At 36.6% G+C, this 21,142-nt stretch overlaps 1 protein-coding gene and 1 pseudogene across 3 annotated transcripts in view; one reads left to right on the top strand and one right to left on the bottom strand.

Annotated features, from left to right (window-relative positions):
- The window catches only part of OSBPL11 (oxysterol binding protein like 11), an 81,297-nt gene that overhangs the window by 27,556 nt on the left and 32,599 nt on the right, over positions 1-21,142 (top strand). Inside the window, exons 2-6 of one of the 2 annotated variants that reach the window (XM_084871609.1) lie at positions 1,480-1,548; positions 7,610-7,785; positions 8,873-8,952; positions 11,824-12,000; positions 16,773-16,974. In XM_084871609.1, the coding sequence (XP_084727735.1) occupies positions 1,480-1,548; positions 7,610-7,785; positions 8,873-8,952; positions 11,824-12,000; positions 16,773-16,974 (704 nt within the window). The remainder of the gene's footprint in view (positions 1-1,479; positions 1,549-7,609; positions 7,786-8,872; positions 8,953-11,823; positions 12,001-16,772; positions 16,975-21,142) is intronic. The other variant, XM_084871610.1, reaches the window with a different exon arrangement.
- LOC311617367 (high mobility group protein B1-like) lies at positions 681-1,267 on the bottom strand (annotated as a pseudogene). The gene has a single exon. The product of its transcript is annotated as a high mobility group protein B1-like (transcript).

Raw genomic sequence — 21,142 nt, forward strand, 5'->3', positions numbered from 1 at the left:
ATGGGAAACTACCATCCCCATAGATAACTAATTTGTGCTGTGCACCAAGAGCCTGCTCTAAATTTCCATGCCAATTTACAGCCCCCATACTGTACCAGGCAAGGTTAGTGGCTATTTAAAATCCCACCAGGACAGGGCTAGCTGCAGACACATTCGGTAGTGTGTTAACTATACAAAATAAGACACTGTACAGTTTAAAAACAAATCTTCCACAGCCTTACATTTCAGTTTTTTTCTTTAAAAGGGGTGAGTTGTATGTCTCTAATATATATGTCCTTTTAAAATGTGCCCTTCTTTTCCCTCCCCCTTTTTTAATCTAAGGTTGTGTGTGTGTGTGTGTGTGTGTGTGTGTGTGTGTGTTTCCCCCATGAACGTACCAATGTGAAAGAAGGCAAAAAAGTTTAGACATTTTTAGTAAGGGATCTGTGTATATGTGTTGGTTGTACTAAATACATAATTTGTCTGTATTTACCAATTGTAAGATGTAATTTGTACTTTGACCGAGTATACAAAAACTTTCAAGATACCTAATGTTATTGACTTGAAATAAAGAAACTCAATTTCCCCCCCCAATCCCCCCCCCCCCCAAAAAAAATCAAAGGAGTGAGTTGTGTAGTGGGCGGGGGGGGGGGGGGTTAATTGCTTTATAGATAAGGAAAAAAACCTGCGCTGGAACCAACTTATTTATCACCATCATCTTCTTCATCATCTTCTTTATCTTTCTCCCCCTCCCCCTCCTCCTCATCTTCCCCATCTTTTTCCTTTTTCTTCTTCCTTTTTTCAGCTTTGACAACTCCCTTTTTGGCAGCACCAGGCTCTCCTTTAGCTTGGTGTGCAGCAATCTTCTTTTTATGTTTCTCCTTCAGCTTAGCAGCCTTTTCATAAGGCTGCTTGTCACCTGAAACAGTGTGATTCCACATCTCTCTCAGCTTCTTTGCAGCATCACCCATGGGTAGCCAGGATGCTCTCTGATTTGGGGGCGATACTCAGAACAAAACAAGAAAAAGGCCGAAGGCAGCCTCTTGGGTGCATTGGAATCCTTGAACTTCTTTTTTGTTTCCCCTTTAGGAGGAATATAATTTTCATTTCTCCCTCATAACAGGCCTTGTCTGCCTTTTCAATGTCTTCAAATTTTCCTTTCTCCTCAGCAGACATGGTCTTCCACCTCTCTGAGCACTTCTTAGAAAACTGAGAAGTTTGAAGCATCTGGGTGCTTCTCCTTGTGTTCCTCCCGGCAGCTTTGCACAGAGAAAGCATGTGATGACATTTTGCCTCTCGGCTTCTTAGGGTCTCCTTTGCCCGTGTTAATTCCTTTTCCTCAGCGGGCACAGTCACCCAGTGCCCGGCCGCTCGCACTCCCCCCGGCGCCGTCTCAATGGAGCTCAATGTACTGCAATCCTGTTTTTAAAACTATACAGTTAACTTCCTGATATTTCTAGTAATTTTCACTGACTTTGGCACTCTGATTTTTTGAAACAGTGATCACATGGAAAATGTATGCGGCTACTTAATGAAGTACACCAACCTGGTCACTGGGTGGCAGTACAGGTAAGTGTGATTATTCTGTGACACTTCATTCTAATCTCAGAGACCAGAATTAGGGATGGTAATTTTATTCTGCTATTACTAAAGTATAAACATGTCTGGGAAACCTTTTAGGGAAGGGTTCATCATGTTTTCTAAAAGTCTGATGGCTTTCTTCTCTTTTTTAGAGGGTGGAGGAGTCAACATCTTCCAAATGACAGCCTCCAAATGCCTCAGAAGTTACTATTATCTTAGAATTAGAATCACTTATTTACTATTATCTAAGGGTTAGAATCACTTGTTAATATTCCATTGCATGTATATACCACATTTTATTTACTTATTTATCTGTCACTGGACTTTTGGGTTGCTTTTATCTTTTGGCTGTTGTAAATAATGCCGCTATGTATATTGCTGTACAAATATTTGAGTCCTGGATTTCACTTCTTTTGTGTATATATCCAGAAATGGAATTACTGGATCATATGCTAATTCTATATTTAACTTTTCTGAGAATCTCCACACCATTTTCCCTAGTGGCTACACCATTTTACATTTCCACTGGCAATGCACAAGGGTTCCAGTTTCTCTACATCCTCACTTACACACTTCTTTTCTTTCTTTTTTTTTTTTTTAAATAGTCATTCTAATGTGAAGTGGTATCTCTTTGTGGATTAAGAACACAGAACCAATTACCAACTTTCCCATCAGAGAGAGCTCTCACCTTATTAATTTGGCTGCTGTCGGCCAACTTTAGAAAACTTTGCATCTTCCATTTCCAGTCACCCTGGAACAGCAGAGATACACCAGGCCCTCAGTATGGAACACGTAGATTGAAGGATAAAAGAGGAACAGGAAGGTTAAGACCATGTTAAGGGACCCTACGCTTTGTAGCTCAGTTGCTTCGGCATATCTAGCCACGTTTGTCCTTGTGCTACATGTGAAGCTTCTAACAAAAGCACTGCATCTGTGTCAGATATTCAAGACAGTTTCCCTGCAGTCCGAAAAAGGCCGAAGGCAGCCTCTTGGGTTCATTGGAATCCTTGAACTTCTTTTTTGTTTCCCCTTTAGGAGGAATATAATTTTCATTTCTCCCTCATAACAGGCCTCCCTCATTTTTCAGTTATTTTGACTAAGGGCAACTCAGAGCAATTTAGAACTTGACTTAGAGCAGTGTGAAGAGACCTGGCATGGGCGTACTTATAACTGCTTGCTCTGTAATATATTGCTCCAGGAGAGTGCACAGCAGCAAGATCCCCTTCCGAACCCACTCCTTCCACCTTCCACTGAAATTCCTGAAGATGAGATAGCTTCCCATTTCGCTTAGAAATCTGTACATGCCCTGAACATTAAAGCCTGGGATGGTTGGAACAAAGCACATGGTTACCTTCCCTTCTAAAATCTTTTATTTTTTATTTTTAATTAATTAATTTATTTTTTTATTAAATTATTATCTGTGTACATATTTTAACATTACCCCCCCCCCCATACATACCCTCCCTCCCCAGAGTTTTGTGTCCATTGGTTGTACTTATATGCATGTATACAAGTCCTTCGGTTGATCTATTATCTCCCCCAGATCTCCCTACCCTCTCCCTGCTGTAATTTGACAGTCTGCTTGTTGTTTTACTGTCTCTATATCTATCTTTTGGTTCATCAGTTTATAATGTTCTTTATCATCCATAAATGAGTGAGGTCATGTGGTGTTTCTCTTTCATTGACTGGCTTATTTCACTCAGCCTGATGTTTTCCAATTCCATCCAGGTTGCTGCAAATGATGAGAATCCCTTCTTTTTTATGGCCGCATAGTATTCCATTGTGTAGATGTACCATGGTTTTTGGATCCAATCATCTGCTGACGGGCACCTAGGCTGTTTGCAAATTCTAGTTATTGTAGATTGTGCTGCTATGAACATAGGGGTGCATATATCCTTTCTGATTGGTGTTTCTAGTTTCTTGGGATATATTCCTAGGAGTGGGATTACTGGGTCAAATGGGAGTTCCATTTTCAGTTTTTTGAGGAAACTCCACACTGTTCTCCACAGTGGTTGCACCAGTCTGCATTCCCACCAGCAGTGCACGAGGGTTCCTTTTTCTCCGCAACCTCTCCAACACTTGTCGTTTGTTGATTTGTTGATGTTGGCCATTATGACAGTGTGAGATGGTACCGCATTGTTGTTTTGATTTGCATCTCTCGGATAATTAGTGCTTTGAGCATGTTTTCATGTGCCTTTTGGCCTTCCGTCTTCTTTTGAGAATATTCTATTTAGGTCCGTTGCCCAGATTTTAATTGGATTATTCATCTTCCTTTTATTTAGTTGTATAAGCTGTCTGTAGATGTTGGAGATTAAACCTTTATCAGTGGTAACATTTGCAAATATGTTCTCCCACACAGTGGGCTTTCTTGTTGTTTTATTGATGGTTTCTTTTGCTGTAAAAAAGCTTTTTATTTTGATGTAGTCCCATTTGTTTATTTTCTCTTTAGCTTCCATTGCCCTAGGGGCAGTATCAGTGAAGAAGTTCTTTTGGCATATGTCTGAGATTTTGCTGCCTGTGGATGCTTCTAGTATTTTTATGGTTTCCCGTCTTATGTTTAAGTCCTGTATCCATTTTGAGTTTATTTTTGTGTTAATTGCCAATCTTAACAGTATTTTCTTTTAACAACTTAGGTGAATTTTCTGCAGGTGAAGATTTGTAAAAAGTTTGAAGCTTAAATTTCCGTCACACTTAGCCTTAGTTTTATATTTCCTTAACTAATTGGTTAAGCCAACTGTCTAAAAATGCCTCAATCATCACTTCTCGGCCTTTTGGCTAAGATCAAGTGTAGTATCTGTTCTTATCAGTTTAATATCTGATACGTCCTCTATCCGAGGACAATATATTAAATGGATTTTTGGAATTAGAGATGGAATAGGAGTTTGCTCCATCCACTCCACACATCGACCTGGTATTGCAGTACCTCCAGGAACGGTTCACAAAAAATAAATATAAAATAAAACTAAATTAAAATGCCTCCATCAAGAGTCTAGTTCTCTTCTGGGAAAAAATAGCTTTTTAAGTTTCCTCACTATGCAGATTGCCTCTTTATCCCCTATCTTCATATCTTGTAGAATATCTCTCCATAGAAAGGATGAAGGGAGAATATTTGGATTAATCCATGTGTAATGAAAGACAGCCCCACTTGCTCTGTTATTGCAAGTGGGTTCATAGCATCAGCTTGGTGCTAGATAATCAGTTATTGGTTAATTTCATAAATGGTTATCATTTTTCAGAAATAAAGTATTTTAAATTAAGTATTTACATTTTTAAAAAAATATATTTTATTGATTTTTTTTTGACATAATGCTATTGTATACTTAGTAGACTGCAGTGTAGTATAACCGTAACTTTTATGTGCACTGGGAAACCAAAAAAGTTTGTGACTTGCTTTATTGCAATATTCACTTTATTGCGGTAGTATGGATCCAAACCCTACTATCTCTGAGGGTATGCTTGTATTGGGAAATGATCACCACAGTAAGTGTAGTTAACGTTTGCCCCATTCATAGTTACATTTTCTTTTCTTGTGATGAGAACGTTTAAGACCTACTGTCCTGGTGTTTTTAAAATATATAATACAGTATTAACTGGAATCTCCATGCTCAGTCTCTTCTCAGTATAACTTTCTGTATATCCAGGTGAGTGCCTCCCATGTTGTTAAAAAAGTGGTAATGCTTTTGGATAAGAAATATGTGTTCATAGCAAACTTTACATTTCTAAACATATTGTACTCTTTGAATTGACTGCTCTTAGAAGAAGAGAACAATCATTTTTCTTTGCCTGTTGAAATAAATTGTACTTATTGCTTAGAGCAGTGGGAAGACATCACTTTCCTTCTGTTCTTCTTTGTTTATTTGTTCTATTAATAGTCTTGATAAGATATAGTACATGTACAGTACAATTGCCCCATTTAAATGTCCAGCTTAATGGGTTTCAGTATATCGAATAGATTGCTTTCATGTCTTTGTCCCTTTGGGCTCCTGTAACAAAATGCCACAGAGGGGGTAGCTTATGAACAACAGATGTATTTCTCTTGGAGTTTGGAATTCCAAGATCTGGGTGCCAGCATGGTGGGGTAAGGACCCTCTGCCAGGAAAGAGACAAGGGAGTGCTCTTGTATCTCTTTTATAATGTTGCTAATCTCATTCATAAAGGTCTGCCCTCATGACCTAATCACTTCCCTAAGGCTCCGTCTCTTAATACTGTTACGTTAGAGGTCAGGATTTCATCCTATAAATTTTGGCGGGGGGGGGGGTTGGGGGAACACACTCAGACCATAGCAGATTCATGTGTACATTTTACTTAGGACAGGTCCTATGTTTCAGGAGTTTAAGATGGTATCAGTGAACATCTTATGTTAATACAAATAATTCCTTAAATCTTTGAGGAAATAAAATAACCTATTGCAAATGGGCAAAACTTTTTTTTAAAAATATATTTTATTAATTTTTTTACAGAGAGGAAGGGAGAGGGGTACAGAGTTAGAAACATCGATCAGCTGCCTCCCGCACACCTCCCACTAGGGATGCGCCCGCAACCAAGGCACTGGCCAGAATCGAACCCGAGACCCCTCAGTCCGCAGGCTAACGTTCTGTCCACTGAGCCAAACCGGTTTTGGCCAAATGGGCAAAACTTGACCGGCAGTTCACTATAAGTAGAACTATGAATGGTCAATAAAACACATGAAAAGGTGTTTAATTCCTATTGTAATTAATGATATGGAAGTTTTAAAACGTTCAGAAATATTAAAATTAATGTATATTTTTACCAAAATATGTGAACATAATTTATTTTTTTTACATAATTTAAAAGATGAGAAGCATGTTAAAGATGAACAAGAAAAACAATAGTTCTTTGCTTTTCCATCTTCCTTCTCAGGCAACTACTTTCAGCTCCTTTTGCTTACTTCTTATTATTGTTGTTTTTTCTTCCTTTTCCTGAATAAAAGGCTGATTCCGTTCTCTCCCAGTTTGAAATGGTTGCCGCATTGCTTAAGATAATATCTTCTAGGACCTTGATCTGGGTCAAATTGTTTACTGTTATAGAGCATAATAACATGTAGAATGCCAAACTGATCCAAGTCCAAAGGTTAATTTTTTGAAATTAGAACTTTTTATATATTTTTTTTAAAAAGATAGCTATTATATTCATTAAATTGGAATCTGAATTAATATATTTCCAAAAGCATTTAATCTAGAAGCAAATCAGAACATCAATTTCTTTTCCAAAGTGTATCAGTATTTCATCATTTAGTTTCAAGTTTCTTATGTTTCTGCATCTCCAGTTGCAGCTTTTTCATTTTTAAACAGGATAAGTAATCTTTAGTTGTGACCTACTTAATGATACATTCACAAAATCTTTCTACCCTGACATTATTCTCATTGTATATTTTATTGATTAAATTTTAACTTAGATTCGTTTCTTACCTAGCATTGAGTTAACCTCAAAACTCGTGTTTTGATTTTTTTTGCAATGAATTTTAAATAAAAATTCTCATTCCCATTTGTCCTTGGGCAGTTTACCTTTCCTGTTAATGAATTCTGGAGAGAAATCTTCCTCTGAAAGGATACTATGTCTTTGTTTCCTTTTTGTAGTATCTGATATGCTTCTTTCCTATTAAGTGCCTCTCTCTCAGCTGGCTGTTTTATATCTTTTATAAAACTTATTCAATTTGTCAATAATCTTCACTGCTAGGAAATTTAACTTAGTGTTTACAAGTACTTCTTGAAATACTTTGAATTTTAGTTTTTTTAATGGCAAAAATTCCAAAGTGTGTAAGTGGTTAAAACTTGGTTTGTTTGCCCTGGCTGCTGAGGCTGTTAGTTGAATGGCATCCTGTGCACAGAAAGGTTGCTGGTTCTATTCCAGGTGAGGCCGCATGCCTGTGCTGCAGGCTGTACCCCTTGATGTTCACTCTCACATTGATGTTTCTCTCTCTCTCTCTCTCAAAATTAATTAAAAAAACAAAAACAAAAACTTGGTTTGCTTTAGTTTGACTAAGAAAAATGTTTAAAAATATGACCTTTTCTTTTTAAACTCATTACAGATTTTTTGTTTTAAACAATGAAGCTGGGTTATTGGAATACTTTGTGAATGAACAGTCTAAAAATCAAAAGCCCAGAGGTACTCTGCAGCTTGCAGGAGCTGTAATATCGCCCAGCGATGAAGACTCTCACACCTTCACTGTAAACGCTGCCAGTGGGGAACAGTATAAACTCAGAGGTATGATGGAGATGCGAGAATTAATAGTGTGATCGTCTTTTTCCCTTGAGAAGTTGGTATCTTCCCTGCTTTCATTTGGGTTTTAGAAATAGAACTACTGTTATTGATGATATAGATACAATATTCTAAACCTTGGAAGTGCTTTAAGAATTTATGAAGTCTGTTTTAATAAATAATTTTTTTAGATGGGACAATGAACAAGCTGTTTAAGATTGACCCCTCTAAAATATTTGTGGAGATGAAACCCTAATTACTAAAAAATCTAAAAATATAGGCTTCTTTAAATGATATTTTTAAATGTCTGCCATTGGTTAATAGTCTATCACTTTTCTTGATTTGATTTGTATTTTGTGGTTTTCAGGAAGTAAAGGACATTTATTAATATGTTCATTCTCATTAAAATAAAATAGTTATATTTGTTTAGATAAATTTAATTTATGTAGAAGTTTGTGATTTTTATCTAATTAATATACATAAAGTATAATGTTAATCTTAGCTGAGCATGCTCCATAAGATCTGAAAGTATTGAGTACACATTAAATGCTTAATAAAGTTTTGTTGTGTGTTTTTTTTAATTGTCACCGGAGGATATTTTTCCATTGGTGTTTTTTAGGGAGAGTGGAAGAGGGAGAAACATCGATGTGAGAGAAACACATCGATTGGTTGCCTCCTGCATGAGCCCTGACCAGGGCCTGGGCCAGGGAGGAGTTGCAACCAAGGCACATGCTTTTGACCAGAATCGAATCTGGGACCCTTTGGTCCACAGGCCGTTGCTCTGTCCACTGAGCAGAACCGGCTAGAGCTAAATAAGAGCATATTTTCATGAGAAACTTATGATATCTCAAGTGTCATATCCCCATCTAGCTGCATGTAATTTATCCTCCTTATGAAATAGCCACATCCAGCTACTGTGCTACCTGACAAGATTGATGCTTGGGTCTCTTTTTTACGTCCCTGAGTCAGGGACATTTGCTCTAGGGAGAGTAGTACCAGTCCATGGTTTTCAGTGATCTTTTCTTCCTGCTGTAGACAACTGTATTCCAAAAAGAATTATAAAAGTGAGTAACTCATAGACTGTTTTTATCAGCCACAGATGCTAAAGAGCGACAGCATTGGGTTAGCAGACTTCAGATATGTACACAGCATCACACTGAAGCTATTGGCAAGGTATGTGGATTCATGTACAATATTAATGCATAGAAATGGGGAAATAATTTTTTAAAATTTCTTTTTACATTTTTTTTAAATTGAGATGCTATGCACAAACTCCTGTGTGTAATTCATGGTATTTTAGTACAGTCACACCTCAGCTCCCGGATGTCTCCAGTCTCTTAACAGTTTGGTTCTTGGAAAAAGGGTTTCAGTCTTTGAACAAAATTTCAGTTCTGGATCCTATCAGTCCTTTTTTGCTGATACATCAGCATAAACAAAAGGCATCTCTCAGGCCACAAACAAAGGAGAGAATATAAGTTAGTTTACTGCTAAATCTTGGGTATTGAATATCTCAGGAAATCCTGATGTGAATATTTCTTGGTTGTTTTTTTTCTTTTGTTGCTAGCAAAATGGACAGTTAGCACAATTTTAGAACATAAAGTGGCCATCAAGTGCTAATTTTGCCATAGTTGTGGAAAAACACCAACAATGATCACAGGCAATTGAAGAGGTAGAATATACCTCTTGACTTGGATATACAAAAAGCAGATAGCCAGTGACAGCATTTCAGAGGCAGTGAAAGATACTGCATGAATGCTGAAAGTGATTCTTTTAAGGCAAGCATGGGCTGAGAGTCTGACATGCTTGATTTAAGGTTATAGTAGGGGGTTGTTTAATAAAGTATATAAGTAATAAGGTTATATAGGGGGTTGTTTTTAAGAAAAGAAGTGTTTGTTTATAGATTAAGCAGCACCTTAGACATGTACTACTGTGTTTCCCCGAAAATAAGACATCCTCCGAAAATAAGACCTAGTGCATGGAAAGATAAGACATCCCCTGAAAATAAGACCTAGCGCAACTTTGGGAGAAAAAATTAATATAAGACACTGTCTTATTTTCGGGGAAACAGGGTATATCAGTATTTCAGTATTTTGTAAGAAAGGTTAAAACGGGGAATCACTTGGGGGTCTGGAATGAATTAATTCAATTTACATTATTTCTAGTGGGAAAAATTGTTTTCGGGTTTTGAACAAATCACTTCTGAAACAGTTTTCCAGAACAAATTAAGTTCAAGAACCAAGGTTCCACTGTATAGCTGCAGGATTGTGCTATCATTTCAACTAATTCTGGAACATTTTCATCATCCTCCAAAAAACCTATATCCATTAGCAGTCACTCACTATTCTCACCTTTCCTAGCTATTGGAAAACGTGAATTTATTTTTTATTTCTATGATTTTCTATTCTGGGTATTTATATAAATGGAACCATGCAATATGTGGCTTTTCTGTGGGTATCTGGCTTTTTACACTCAGCATGACGTTCTCAAGGTTCATCTGTGTTATTGCATGTATCTTATTTTATTCCTTTTTAATGGGTGGACAGTATTCCATTGTATGGATATCATGTTTTATTTAGTCATTCATCAGTTGATGGACATTTGGATTTCTTGTTTGTGGCTATTATCAATAATAATATAGTGAACATTTGTGTTTAAGTTTGGGTGCACACATGATCTCAGTTCTTAGGGTATATATTTAAGAGTGGGATTATTGGGTCATGTGGTAGTTCTCTATTTAATTTTTTTAAAAAAATATATTTTATTGATTTTTCACAGAGAGGAAGAGAGAGGGATAGAGAGTTAGAAATGTCGATGAGAGAGAATCATCGACCAGCTGCCTCTTGCACACCCCCTACTGGGGATGTGCCCTCAAGCAAGGTACGTGCCCTTGACTGGAATCGAACCCGGGACCTTTCAGTCCACAGGCTGACGCTCTATCCACTGAGCCAAACCGGTGCCGGCTCTATTTAATTTTTTTTAAATATATTTTTTATTAATTTCAGAGAGGAAGGAAGAGGGGGAGAGAGATAGAAACATCCATGAATCATGAATCAGCTGCCACCTACAGTCCCCCACTAGGGATCAAGCCCACAACCCGAGCATGTGCCCTTGACCGGAATCAAACCTGGGACCTTTCAGTTCACAGGCCGATGCTCTATCCACCGAGCAAAACCTGCTAGGGCTGTTAATTTTTTTGAGGAATTGCCAAACTGCTTTCCAAAGCGGCTGAGGCATTTCACATTCCTACCAGCAATGTATGAGGGCTTCAGTTTTTCACATTCTCGGAAATGTTTGTTATTGTAATCTGGGTGGTGGTTTTTTTTCCTATTGTTATAGCCATACTAGTGGACATGAAATGGGATGTCAGTATAGTTTTTATTTCATTTCCTAATGACTAATGTTGAAAGTCTTCTCATATGTTTTTTGGTCATTTGTATATCTTTGGAGGTTTTTGGGTGTGTTTTTTTAAGTTGAAAAGAAGAGTCTCAGTACTTGACATCTGAGTTTAGAGATATCTAAAAACTAGTATCTGGGAAGAATAAAGGATTGTATACCTAGGTGAGAGTTGGAATTAAAATTTTTTTCCCCTCTAGTGTTTTTCCCCATAAGTGAGTTTTAAAAAGTTGTTTGTGATTTAGGCCTACTGATTTACTTATACTGCAAGATTACAATCACTGGCTGTGATCAGAAAGCATCAGTTTGTTCCAAAGATACTTGCATGTTACATTAAGAAAATTTATGTTAAATATTGCTAAGTATATTTTTGCTTCAATCATGATGTTTAAAAATCTGAAATTAGAAAGTTATTATTCTAATCTTTATAAAATGTGAAAAAGTATTCTTGATAGCACACCAGGAATTAAGTTTCTAAATACATTAATTTATGGGTATGTGAAATGCTTATAGTTTGTGTGCCTTAAAATTTATCAGTTTCAGAAATGTTCTTATAGTCAATTCTGAGATTAATTTTTAAAATTCATAGGTTCAGGATTAGAGAGCATACATTGTTTTTAAAAGGAATGATTTTCTTTGTTTGTCTAATAGAATAACCCTCCTCTGAAATCACGGAGCTTCTCACTTGCATCTAGTGGTAATTCTCCTATATCCCAGAGGAGGCCAAGTCAAAATGCCATTTCTTTTTTTAATGTTGGACATTCCAAACTACAATCAACAAGCAAAAGACCTCACTTACCTCCAGACCATCTTGTAGAAGTCAGAGAAGTAAGTATGAATTGAAGTCAAGTTAAAATGCACAAAATAATCTTACCTACTTGGTTTTATCACTAAAATTTTTATTTTTATTTTATTTATTATTATTTTTAAATATATTTTATTGATTTTGTACAGAGAGGAAGGGAGAGAGATAGAGAGTTAGAAACATCGATGAGAGAGAGTCATCGATCAGCTGCCTCTTGCACACCCCCTACCGGGGATATGCCCGCAACCAAGGTACATGCCCTTGACCGGAATCGAACCCGGGACCCTTCAGTCCCCAAGCCAACGCTCTATCCATTGAGCCAAACCGGTCCCGGCATCACTAAAATTTTTAAAAATTCTATTTGTGTCTTCTGGGGCCTTCAATGTTTCCCATCTAGTATGCTTAGATAATTTTTAAGTCTTAATGATTCCCAGTTGGGGGACTGGGGGGAAAATTGAAGGGATTAAGAAGTACAAATTGATAGTTACAGAATAGCCCCAGAATGTGGATTGCAGCATGGGGAATACAGTCAGCAATGTTATGATGCTATATGTGGGGCTGAGTAGGTGCTTGAAATATGAGGGCTGTCCAACTTTGTCTGGCCATCATGCTATCTGCCTGAAACTGGTACAGAATGATATTGAATGTGGATTGTGATTGCAATTTTTAAAAAACAAAACATTTCCTGATTATATATGGTATCCAAAGTTTTCTCAAGTCTGTCAACTATGTAATAGCAAACTCTCATTTTTCAAAAGTCTGTATTTGTTATTTCTCAAGTAAAGGTACATACTCCTTTAATGTAAAATTTAAGTCTAGCACCGAAACTGGTTTGGCTCAGTGGTAGAGCGTCTGTTTGTGGACTGAAAGGTCCCAGGTTCGATTCCGGTCAAGGGCATGTACGTTGGTTGAGGGCACATCCTCGGTAGGGGGTGTGCAAGAGGCAGTTGATCGATGTGTTTCTAGATCTCGATCTCTCTCCCTTCCTCTCTGTAAAAAAATCAATAAAATATATATATTTTTTTAAATTTTAAGTCTAGTGGGAAGACTATATGGCCAAACAAGTGACTCCTTTATTTATTTGTTTGTTTGCTTGTTTGTTTATTTATTTATCCTTACCCGAGGGTGTTTTTCCATTGATTTGTTTAGAGAGAGTGGAAGGGAGGAGAGAGAGAGATAAACATCAAAGTGAGAGAGACACAAGTGAGAGCGACACAGTCCGCAGGCCGATGTTCTATCCACTGAACCAAACTAGCCAGGGCAGAGTGTACATCTTGATGTAATTTGCATGTAATCACATTCTGGATTAAGAAATGAAATATTGCCCGGCTGGTGTGACTCAGAGGTTAAGCGTCGATGCCAGAAGTAGCTGGTTCAATTTTCAATTAGGGCAGTGGGTTGCAGGCTCAATTTCCAGTAGGGGACATACAGGAGGCTGCCGATTGATGATGTTCTTTTCTCATCAATGTTTCTATCTCTCTCCTCCCTCTCTCTCTAAAAATGTCAATAAAAACATATTTAAAAAGAAAAACTGCAATTTAAGGTTCCATTTAAAAAAAAAAATATTACTAGCACCTTAGAAGATCCTTTTATACCTCTCCATCACTATACCCTTCCTTTTAACACCATGGATTTATTTTACCTATTTTTGAAATTTCTAAAACAGGAATTAAATAGTGTGTATTTCCTTGGGTATGGCTTCTTTTCTTTTAAAAAAAAATATATATTTTATTGATTTTTTTACAGAGAGGAAGGGAGAGGGATAGAGTTAGAAACATTGATGAGAGAGAAACATCTATCAGCTGCCTCCTGCACACCTCCTACTGGGGATGTGCCCACAACCAAGTTACATGCCCTTGACCAGAATCAAACCCAGGACCTTTCAGTCCGCAGGCCAACGCTCTATCCACTGAGCCAAACCGGTTTCGGCAAATGTACTGTATTTAATGTATATTTTAATTTTATTTATCCCAGTGTTGATGGAAACTTGAGTTGATGAGCATATATATGTATATCTAATGGTATAATTATTCAATAATGGATTGCATTTATTTAACTCTATTAACTCTAGTAGATATTACCAGTTGTTTTCCAAGTGGTTGTAATTAATTCATAAGGTTGGATTATTGAAAGTTAGTGCCATAGTTTATATACAAATACAATTATATACACACAAAGCACCCATATATATGTATATGTATAGATGCTTTCATTAAAAACTTTTTTTTTTTCCTGTTAAGGGTGAGCTTTTTTTTTCTGGTAAGCTTCCATTAAAAAAAAAGAAGTTTACTTTAGCTGGTTTGGCTCAGTGGATAGAGCATCAGCCTATAGACTGAAGTGTCTCAGGTTCAATTCCAGTGAAGGGCACATGCCCAGTTGCAGGTTTGATCCCCAGTAGGGGACATGCAGGAAGCAGCCGATCAGTGATTCTCTCCCATCATTGATGTTTCTGACTATCCCTCTCCCTTCCTCTCTAAAATCATTAAAAAAATAAATAAATAAATATATATATATATATATATATATATATATATATATATATATATTTATTTATTTATTTTAAGTTTTATCCAGTACCACAACATATGATTTCAGGGACTATTTCATGTGTGACACACTGGATTTGCTTGGTAGGATAATTTACGTCTCTTTCACTAGCCGTCTGATGTACTAGATTAAAAATTATAAAATTATCTGGTCTTAGCCTGTTTGGCTCAGTGAATAGAGTTCGCCTGTGGCCTCAAGGGTCCCAGGTTCAATTCTGGTCAAGGGCACATACTTCTGTTTCAGGCTCCTCCATGGCCCTGGTCCTGCTCAGGGTTCATTCAGGAGGCAAGCAATTGTTGTGTTTCTCTCACATTGATATTTCTCTCTGTCTTTCCCTCTCTCTAAAAATCAATGGAAAAATATCCTCAGGTAACGATTAAAAAAAAAATTATCTGGAGTCCTGTCGGTGTTATTCAGTGGTTGAGTGTTGTTCCATGAACCAGGAGTGTTCAGCGGTTAAGCATCCCTGATGATTCAATTCCTGGTCAGGGCTCACACTCCCAGTAGGAGATGTGCAGGAGGCAGCCAATCAATGAGTCTCTCTCATTGATGTTTCTGTCTTTCTCTCTTCCTTCCCCTTTCTCTTTCTGAAATCAATAAAAACATATTTTGAAAAATTTCCGAAACCGGTTTGGCTCAGTGGATAGAGCGTCAGCCTGTGGACTGAAAGGTCCCAGGTTCGATTCTGGTCAAAGGCATGTACCTTGGTTGCGGGCACATCCCCAGTAGGGGATGTGCAAGAGCTTGCAGCTGGTCGATGTTTCTCTCTCATAAATGTTTCTAACTTTATCCCTCTCTCTTCCTCTCTGTAAAAAATCAATAAAATATATTTTTAAAACAAATAAATAATTAATTATTTGGAGCAGCTAGCCTCTGAAAGTAAAAAGAAACTCTCCACTATAAAATTTTTATGTGAATTAAAATAGTGTTCAAAGGATGGATAATCAAAGAACCTTCTGATCACAATAGAGAAAGTAAGCAAGCGTAGTAAATTGTGTTTCATTTTTAAAAATTGGCTTACTTATCTATCACTGCTCTTCCATTGGCTCTATTAGAAAAAGTGGACAGGACTCTGTCAACAAAAAGAACCTGAATCTGAGAATATTAGAAATAATTTTATTTTGGTTTATCTGAGGACTGTGGTCTGAGAGCAGACCTTCAGGAAACCTTAAAACAGTGCTCTAACTTTGGAAAAGTGAGGGGTACTTACACAGGCAGAGGACTAAGTGAAAAGCACATGTGATGCTTTAGAAATTTCAGTTAGGTTGTGTACATTCAGTGACTAATAGTTTTACGTCAAATGGAAGGGGTGGATAAGGAAGATAAGGTTGGGTTATCGTGCATGCCCCAGGTGTCAGAGAGTCTGAGCACAGCGTCTGGAGATAATTAAACTGCTTTGAAACTCCTTGAGGTGAATTTTGATCAGGATCTAGAAAGAACAGGTACTATTTTCTACAGATCTTTTGTGTTAAACCTGAATAGGCTACATATATGGAGGCTGACAAAGGTAGCTTTACAGTTGTTTGTATGGGAAAAGATATGCAGATTATGACTATTTCAATCGCTTTATTAAGTAAAAAAAAATGTCACAATGGCACAGTGCACTTAAGTACAATCTTATAAATGCTCAAATTGCTGGCCTTCATTATTTACACATTCTTGTAGTCTGCTTGCTATACTCACTTTGGCACAGAATTTTTTATTGTTATCAATTTCTTGGCATGCTAAACCTACTCTTGCCCACCCCCTGTTTGTAAGATAGATATATATATATATATTGCTACCAAAGGTCACCATCTTTTTAAAAAATACCTTTTTTATTGATTTCAGAGAGGAAGGGAGAGGGGGAGAGAGATAGAAACATCCATCATGAGAGAGAATCATTGGTCGGCTGCCTCCTGCACACCTGATACTGAGGATCAAGCCTGCAACCCAGGCATGTGCCCTTGACTAGAATCAAACCATGGCCTCCTGGTTCATAGGTTGACAATCAACCACTGAATTCATAGGTTGATGCTCAACCACTGAGCCAGGCCAGCCAGGCCAAAGGTTACCATCTTTTGCTCAGTTGATAAGCATTATTAAATGCTCATAAATTGAGACTAGCCAAACAAACTTAAAATAGATTTCTAAGTTTAATATATCCTAAAAGTGGCTAGAAAGCTGAATATTGTCATTAAAATGGCAACTGTATTATAGTATTTACAGAAATCATGAGTGGGACTCACAGAACTGTTGTTTTCCTTAGATGATGTCTCACGCTGAAGGACAACAAAGAGACTTGATTAGACGAATCGAATGCCTTCCTGCTTCTGGCCATCTTAGTTCCTTGGACCAGGATCTCTTAATGCTCAAAGCTACTTCCATGGCAACTATGAACTGCTTACATGACTGCTTTCATATTCTCCAGTTGCAGCATGCATCGCATCAGAAGGGCTCATTGCCTCCAGGTAAGTTATAGATTAAAGGTAGGACTTAACAGTAAAGTCCAGAACCTGGAAAGGACTGTGTTTGTTGTAATTCTAACTTCAGAAAATCTTAATTAAAAACAAAAAATAGAGAACCAATGAGCTTCTTTTAAAAAATATATATATATTTTATTGATTTTTTTTACGGAGAGAAAGGGAGAGGGATAGAGAGTCATTGATCAGCTGCCTCTTGCACACCCCCTACTGGAGATGTGCCCACAACCAAGGTACATGCCTTTGACCGGAATCGAACCCAGGACCCTTCAGTCCGCAGGCTGACGTTCTATCCACTAAGCCAAACCGGTTTCGGCCAATAAGCTTCTTTTAATGATCACTCTGTTATAGAAAGTCTTTTATTGTGCCCTTTTTTCGATCTAAAGTGATTTGGGGTTTAATGTCTAATATCATTTAATATCTCTTTAAGACCTCAAACTCAGCATTTCAAAAACTGAACTAATGCCGAAACCGGTTTGGCTCAGTGGTAGAGTGTCGGTCTGCGGACTGGGGGGGTCCCAGGTTTGATTTCGGTCAGGGGCATGTGCATTGGTTGCGGGCACATCCCCAGTGGGGGGTGTGTGCAGGAGGCAGCTGGTCGATGTTTCTCTGGCTCTCTATCTCTCTCCTTTCTTCTCTGTAAAAAATCAATAAAATATATTTTTAAAAAAAAAACTGAACTAAAACCCCACATCTCTTGTATTTGTGTTAAAATAACAAATTACTATTTGTAGTGTGATATTACTATTCATCCAGTTGACCAAAGTAGAAACACTGGAATTATTTATTGAGTTTGGGTTCAGTCCACTATTCATTGTTTCCATATTGAGATATATATTAAATCTTTAAGTTGCCTTTTAGTTTGAAAAATAAGGTATACATTTAGTATTTGAGAGCACCTATTTGTTGAAATTCATTTACTAGAAAAGAATGTTATTTCATGAGAGAACAAAAAAATAATTTTTCTACTAAATGAGATGACTGAACTCTTTTTATTGAGATATAATTGATATGAAACATTATGTGAGTTTAAGGTATACATGTTGATTTATTACATAAATATTGCAACCTATAGGTACGTATATATGATTACCACCAAATCAGTGGTTCCCAACCTTTTTTTTTTTTTTGGCCACCTAAACATCTCTGAAATCCTGATGTCCCTCCTATGACATACAATTCTTATTATTCCAAAAGGGAACTCCTATTCCCAGGGAGGAAACCTAAAAGGCCATTAACCTGGTTAAAACAAGCTTCCAAAGAACATGGCATCCATGAAAGAGGAAAATAAAAGAACAAAAGGACAGTTGAAGTACTGAGAAAGAAGTCACTAAGAAATAGTTTAAAAAATAATAATATGAAGTGATACAAAAAAAATAGCAAATAAAGTTTCAAAACATAATAGAGGACTGAAATGCTTAAAGTATGTCACAATATATATTTATATACTGTAAATGAGGCCCCTAGAATCATAAGAAATGCAAAAAATTCCCTGTTAATAACTCATTCTCAAATTGCCCTCCTTGAATATCAAATTGCCCCTCTGTAGGAAATATGCCCCACATTGGGAACCACTGCACCAAACTATTAGGTAACACCTCAGTTGTGCACATAATTCTCACTTCTTTTTGTAGTGAGAAAATTTAGGATCTTAGACATATATAATACAGTATTATTGACCGTAATTAGTACGCCGTACATTAAATCTGTGGAACTTGTTCATCTTCTAGTTTCGGATTTGTACCTTTAACAACATCTCTGTAATCCCCCTATCCCATCATATTTTATTAATAGTAGTAACTTAATATTTCATAACAACTCACTGTTCTCTGAATAAATATTCAGCTTACTCCCCTTACTTGTGAAAGAAAGGTATTTTAGAAAGATACTGAGTCCCTGCTCAGGAAAGTTTACCATATTCAGGTATGGATCCCATCCTCCATCTGCCTAAGTTCAATATTTGAAGCTAAAAGCTATTTTTAATGTCAATTGTAGGTATAGGTCCGGGCAGTATTATAGAGGCCTATAAGGTATGTATAGTACCCTTAAGGAACTAATAGTGCACTTGGGACAACATGTAAATATGTGTACTATATGTATAAAGAGCAACTTAAATGGGAACAAAGTACTATCAAAAGGTCTAAGAAAGACACAGAAATGCTACAAAAACCAATTAGCATAGAGATGGGAGGGATAAGGGAGACAGCATCCCAAAACGACAGAAAATCTTAAATTGTGAGTTTATCAACATGAACTGTTACCTTGGAATTCTAACAAGTCCGATATAAATTTTCTTCTATTATAGAGCACACACACACATATTATAAAGAACTTATAAGCTGCTATACAATTGAAAGATGAAACAAAAATTATGCATTGTTTTATCAACCAGAAACTGCCACTGTTAATGTATTAGTATACTCCCCACCGTTTTTCCCCCTATTTTTCTTTTTAGTTTTTGTTTGTTTCATTCCATTATTAGAAAATATGTGTTTGTATTTTAAATTTCTCAATATGTGATATGCTTTTGGTAAACGTAAGTTTTAATGACTTTATTATATTCTTTTGAGGGGATAGAGGTAATTTAGTTTACCTAACTATTCCCCTATGTTAAACAATGGATGTATTACCCTGAGTTATGAAATTTGGGTTAACTCTGGTTTGGTAATCATTTTGTCAGTTAAATGAAACAATGTTTCCAGTTTATGCTACTTAATTTTTTTAAAGTACAACAAGGAGTAAAATGCTAAATACTAGATGCTTAACAAATACTTGATTAATTAATTAAATCTATATAGTTTTTTTAAAATTCTTAGAAACTTCATTTATGTAGTTTAAATGAATACAGTCTTATTTTAAATGATTGCTTTATGATTAATGAAGCATGCACATTATAAATTACCTTTTTAATGAAAAAAGTGAAACATTGTAAACTTTTAGGTCTGTAGAAATATAACCTCTAGTCATTTGAAAATGAAAGTAATAACTGGAAAAACTGAATTATCTTCCCACTTAAGTGTTATTATGACACAGAAATTAAATCTTATTTTCCAGTTAGTGTTTAGTCTTATACGATCTTTATTTATTTATTTATTTATTTTTATATATTTGTATTGATTTCAAAGAGGGAGAGAGAGATAGAAACATCAGTGATGAGAGAGCATCATTGATCGGCTACCTCCTACATGCCCCACACTGGGGATTGAGCCCGCAACCTGGGCATGTGCTCTCACTGGAATGGAACCATGACACCCTTTGGTTCATAGGTCGATGCTCAACCAGTGAGCCACACCACCTGGGCAATAAATTTTGTTAAGATTTTAATCAGTTGAACGATCTCTTAGAATAGATCTGTTAAATTTATTGTTTGTGTGCCTTTTATTTTTAGAAGTAAAGACATCTAGATAAATATATTAAAAATAATCATTTTAAAATAGGGACAAGGTGTTTTCTTTGGAATTTTGAAAGAGGCTCCATGAACTTACCCAGGGCATCGCCCCAGTCATGGCTTTCCCCAATTGCCAAGTGAAACTGAAAGAATGGTTGAGCAAAATGCTCTGGTGTCCTGATAACTGGGTAATTTACTTCTCTGCAGAAGTCTGGGGTTTTGTCATAGCCTGAGTAAACTCCACACTGTTTAAAATTTCTGCTTGGTAGACTGAGCATCCCTTATTGTAGCACTCTATAGCCAAGCTTCTGTGAAACCTAGATCAGCCTCTGAAATCAAATGGAACATTTTCCATTATTGATTAGGCATAGAATCCACTTTGTTAAACTAGTTAAGGGTAATAAGAGACATTTAAGTCATTAATTGAGTAGATGACAGGTCTGTAAATGTGACTACTGTCTTTCACTGGGTCAGCTATTATTTATTCAGTAGAAGAGGCTTTCAATTTAAAAGTATATGGAGCTTTTTTTATATGACTGAAAAAAAGAATGGATATGTATTTACAATCCTTAACTTACATCAAGGAGGCTATATTGCTTGGTTAGAGAATTGCTACTGAGAATAAAATTCATCCCAATTGAAGCGAATTTAACTGTTTCTCAGTCTCAGGCTCCTGCTGTAATTGTGACTCATTAAAGCCTAATTTACACACTTTTTGATTACTAGAAGGGCAGGGTTCATACGGAAAGGACAACAAGTCAACTGGTA

Source organism: Pipistrellus hanaki (genome assembly GCF_964339955.1).
Source record: "Pipistrellus hanaki genome assembly, chromosome: 2".
In the NCBI taxonomy this organism is placed as follows: domain Eukaryota; kingdom Metazoa; phylum Chordata; class Mammalia; order Chiroptera; family Vespertilionidae; genus Pipistrellus; species Pipistrellus hanaki.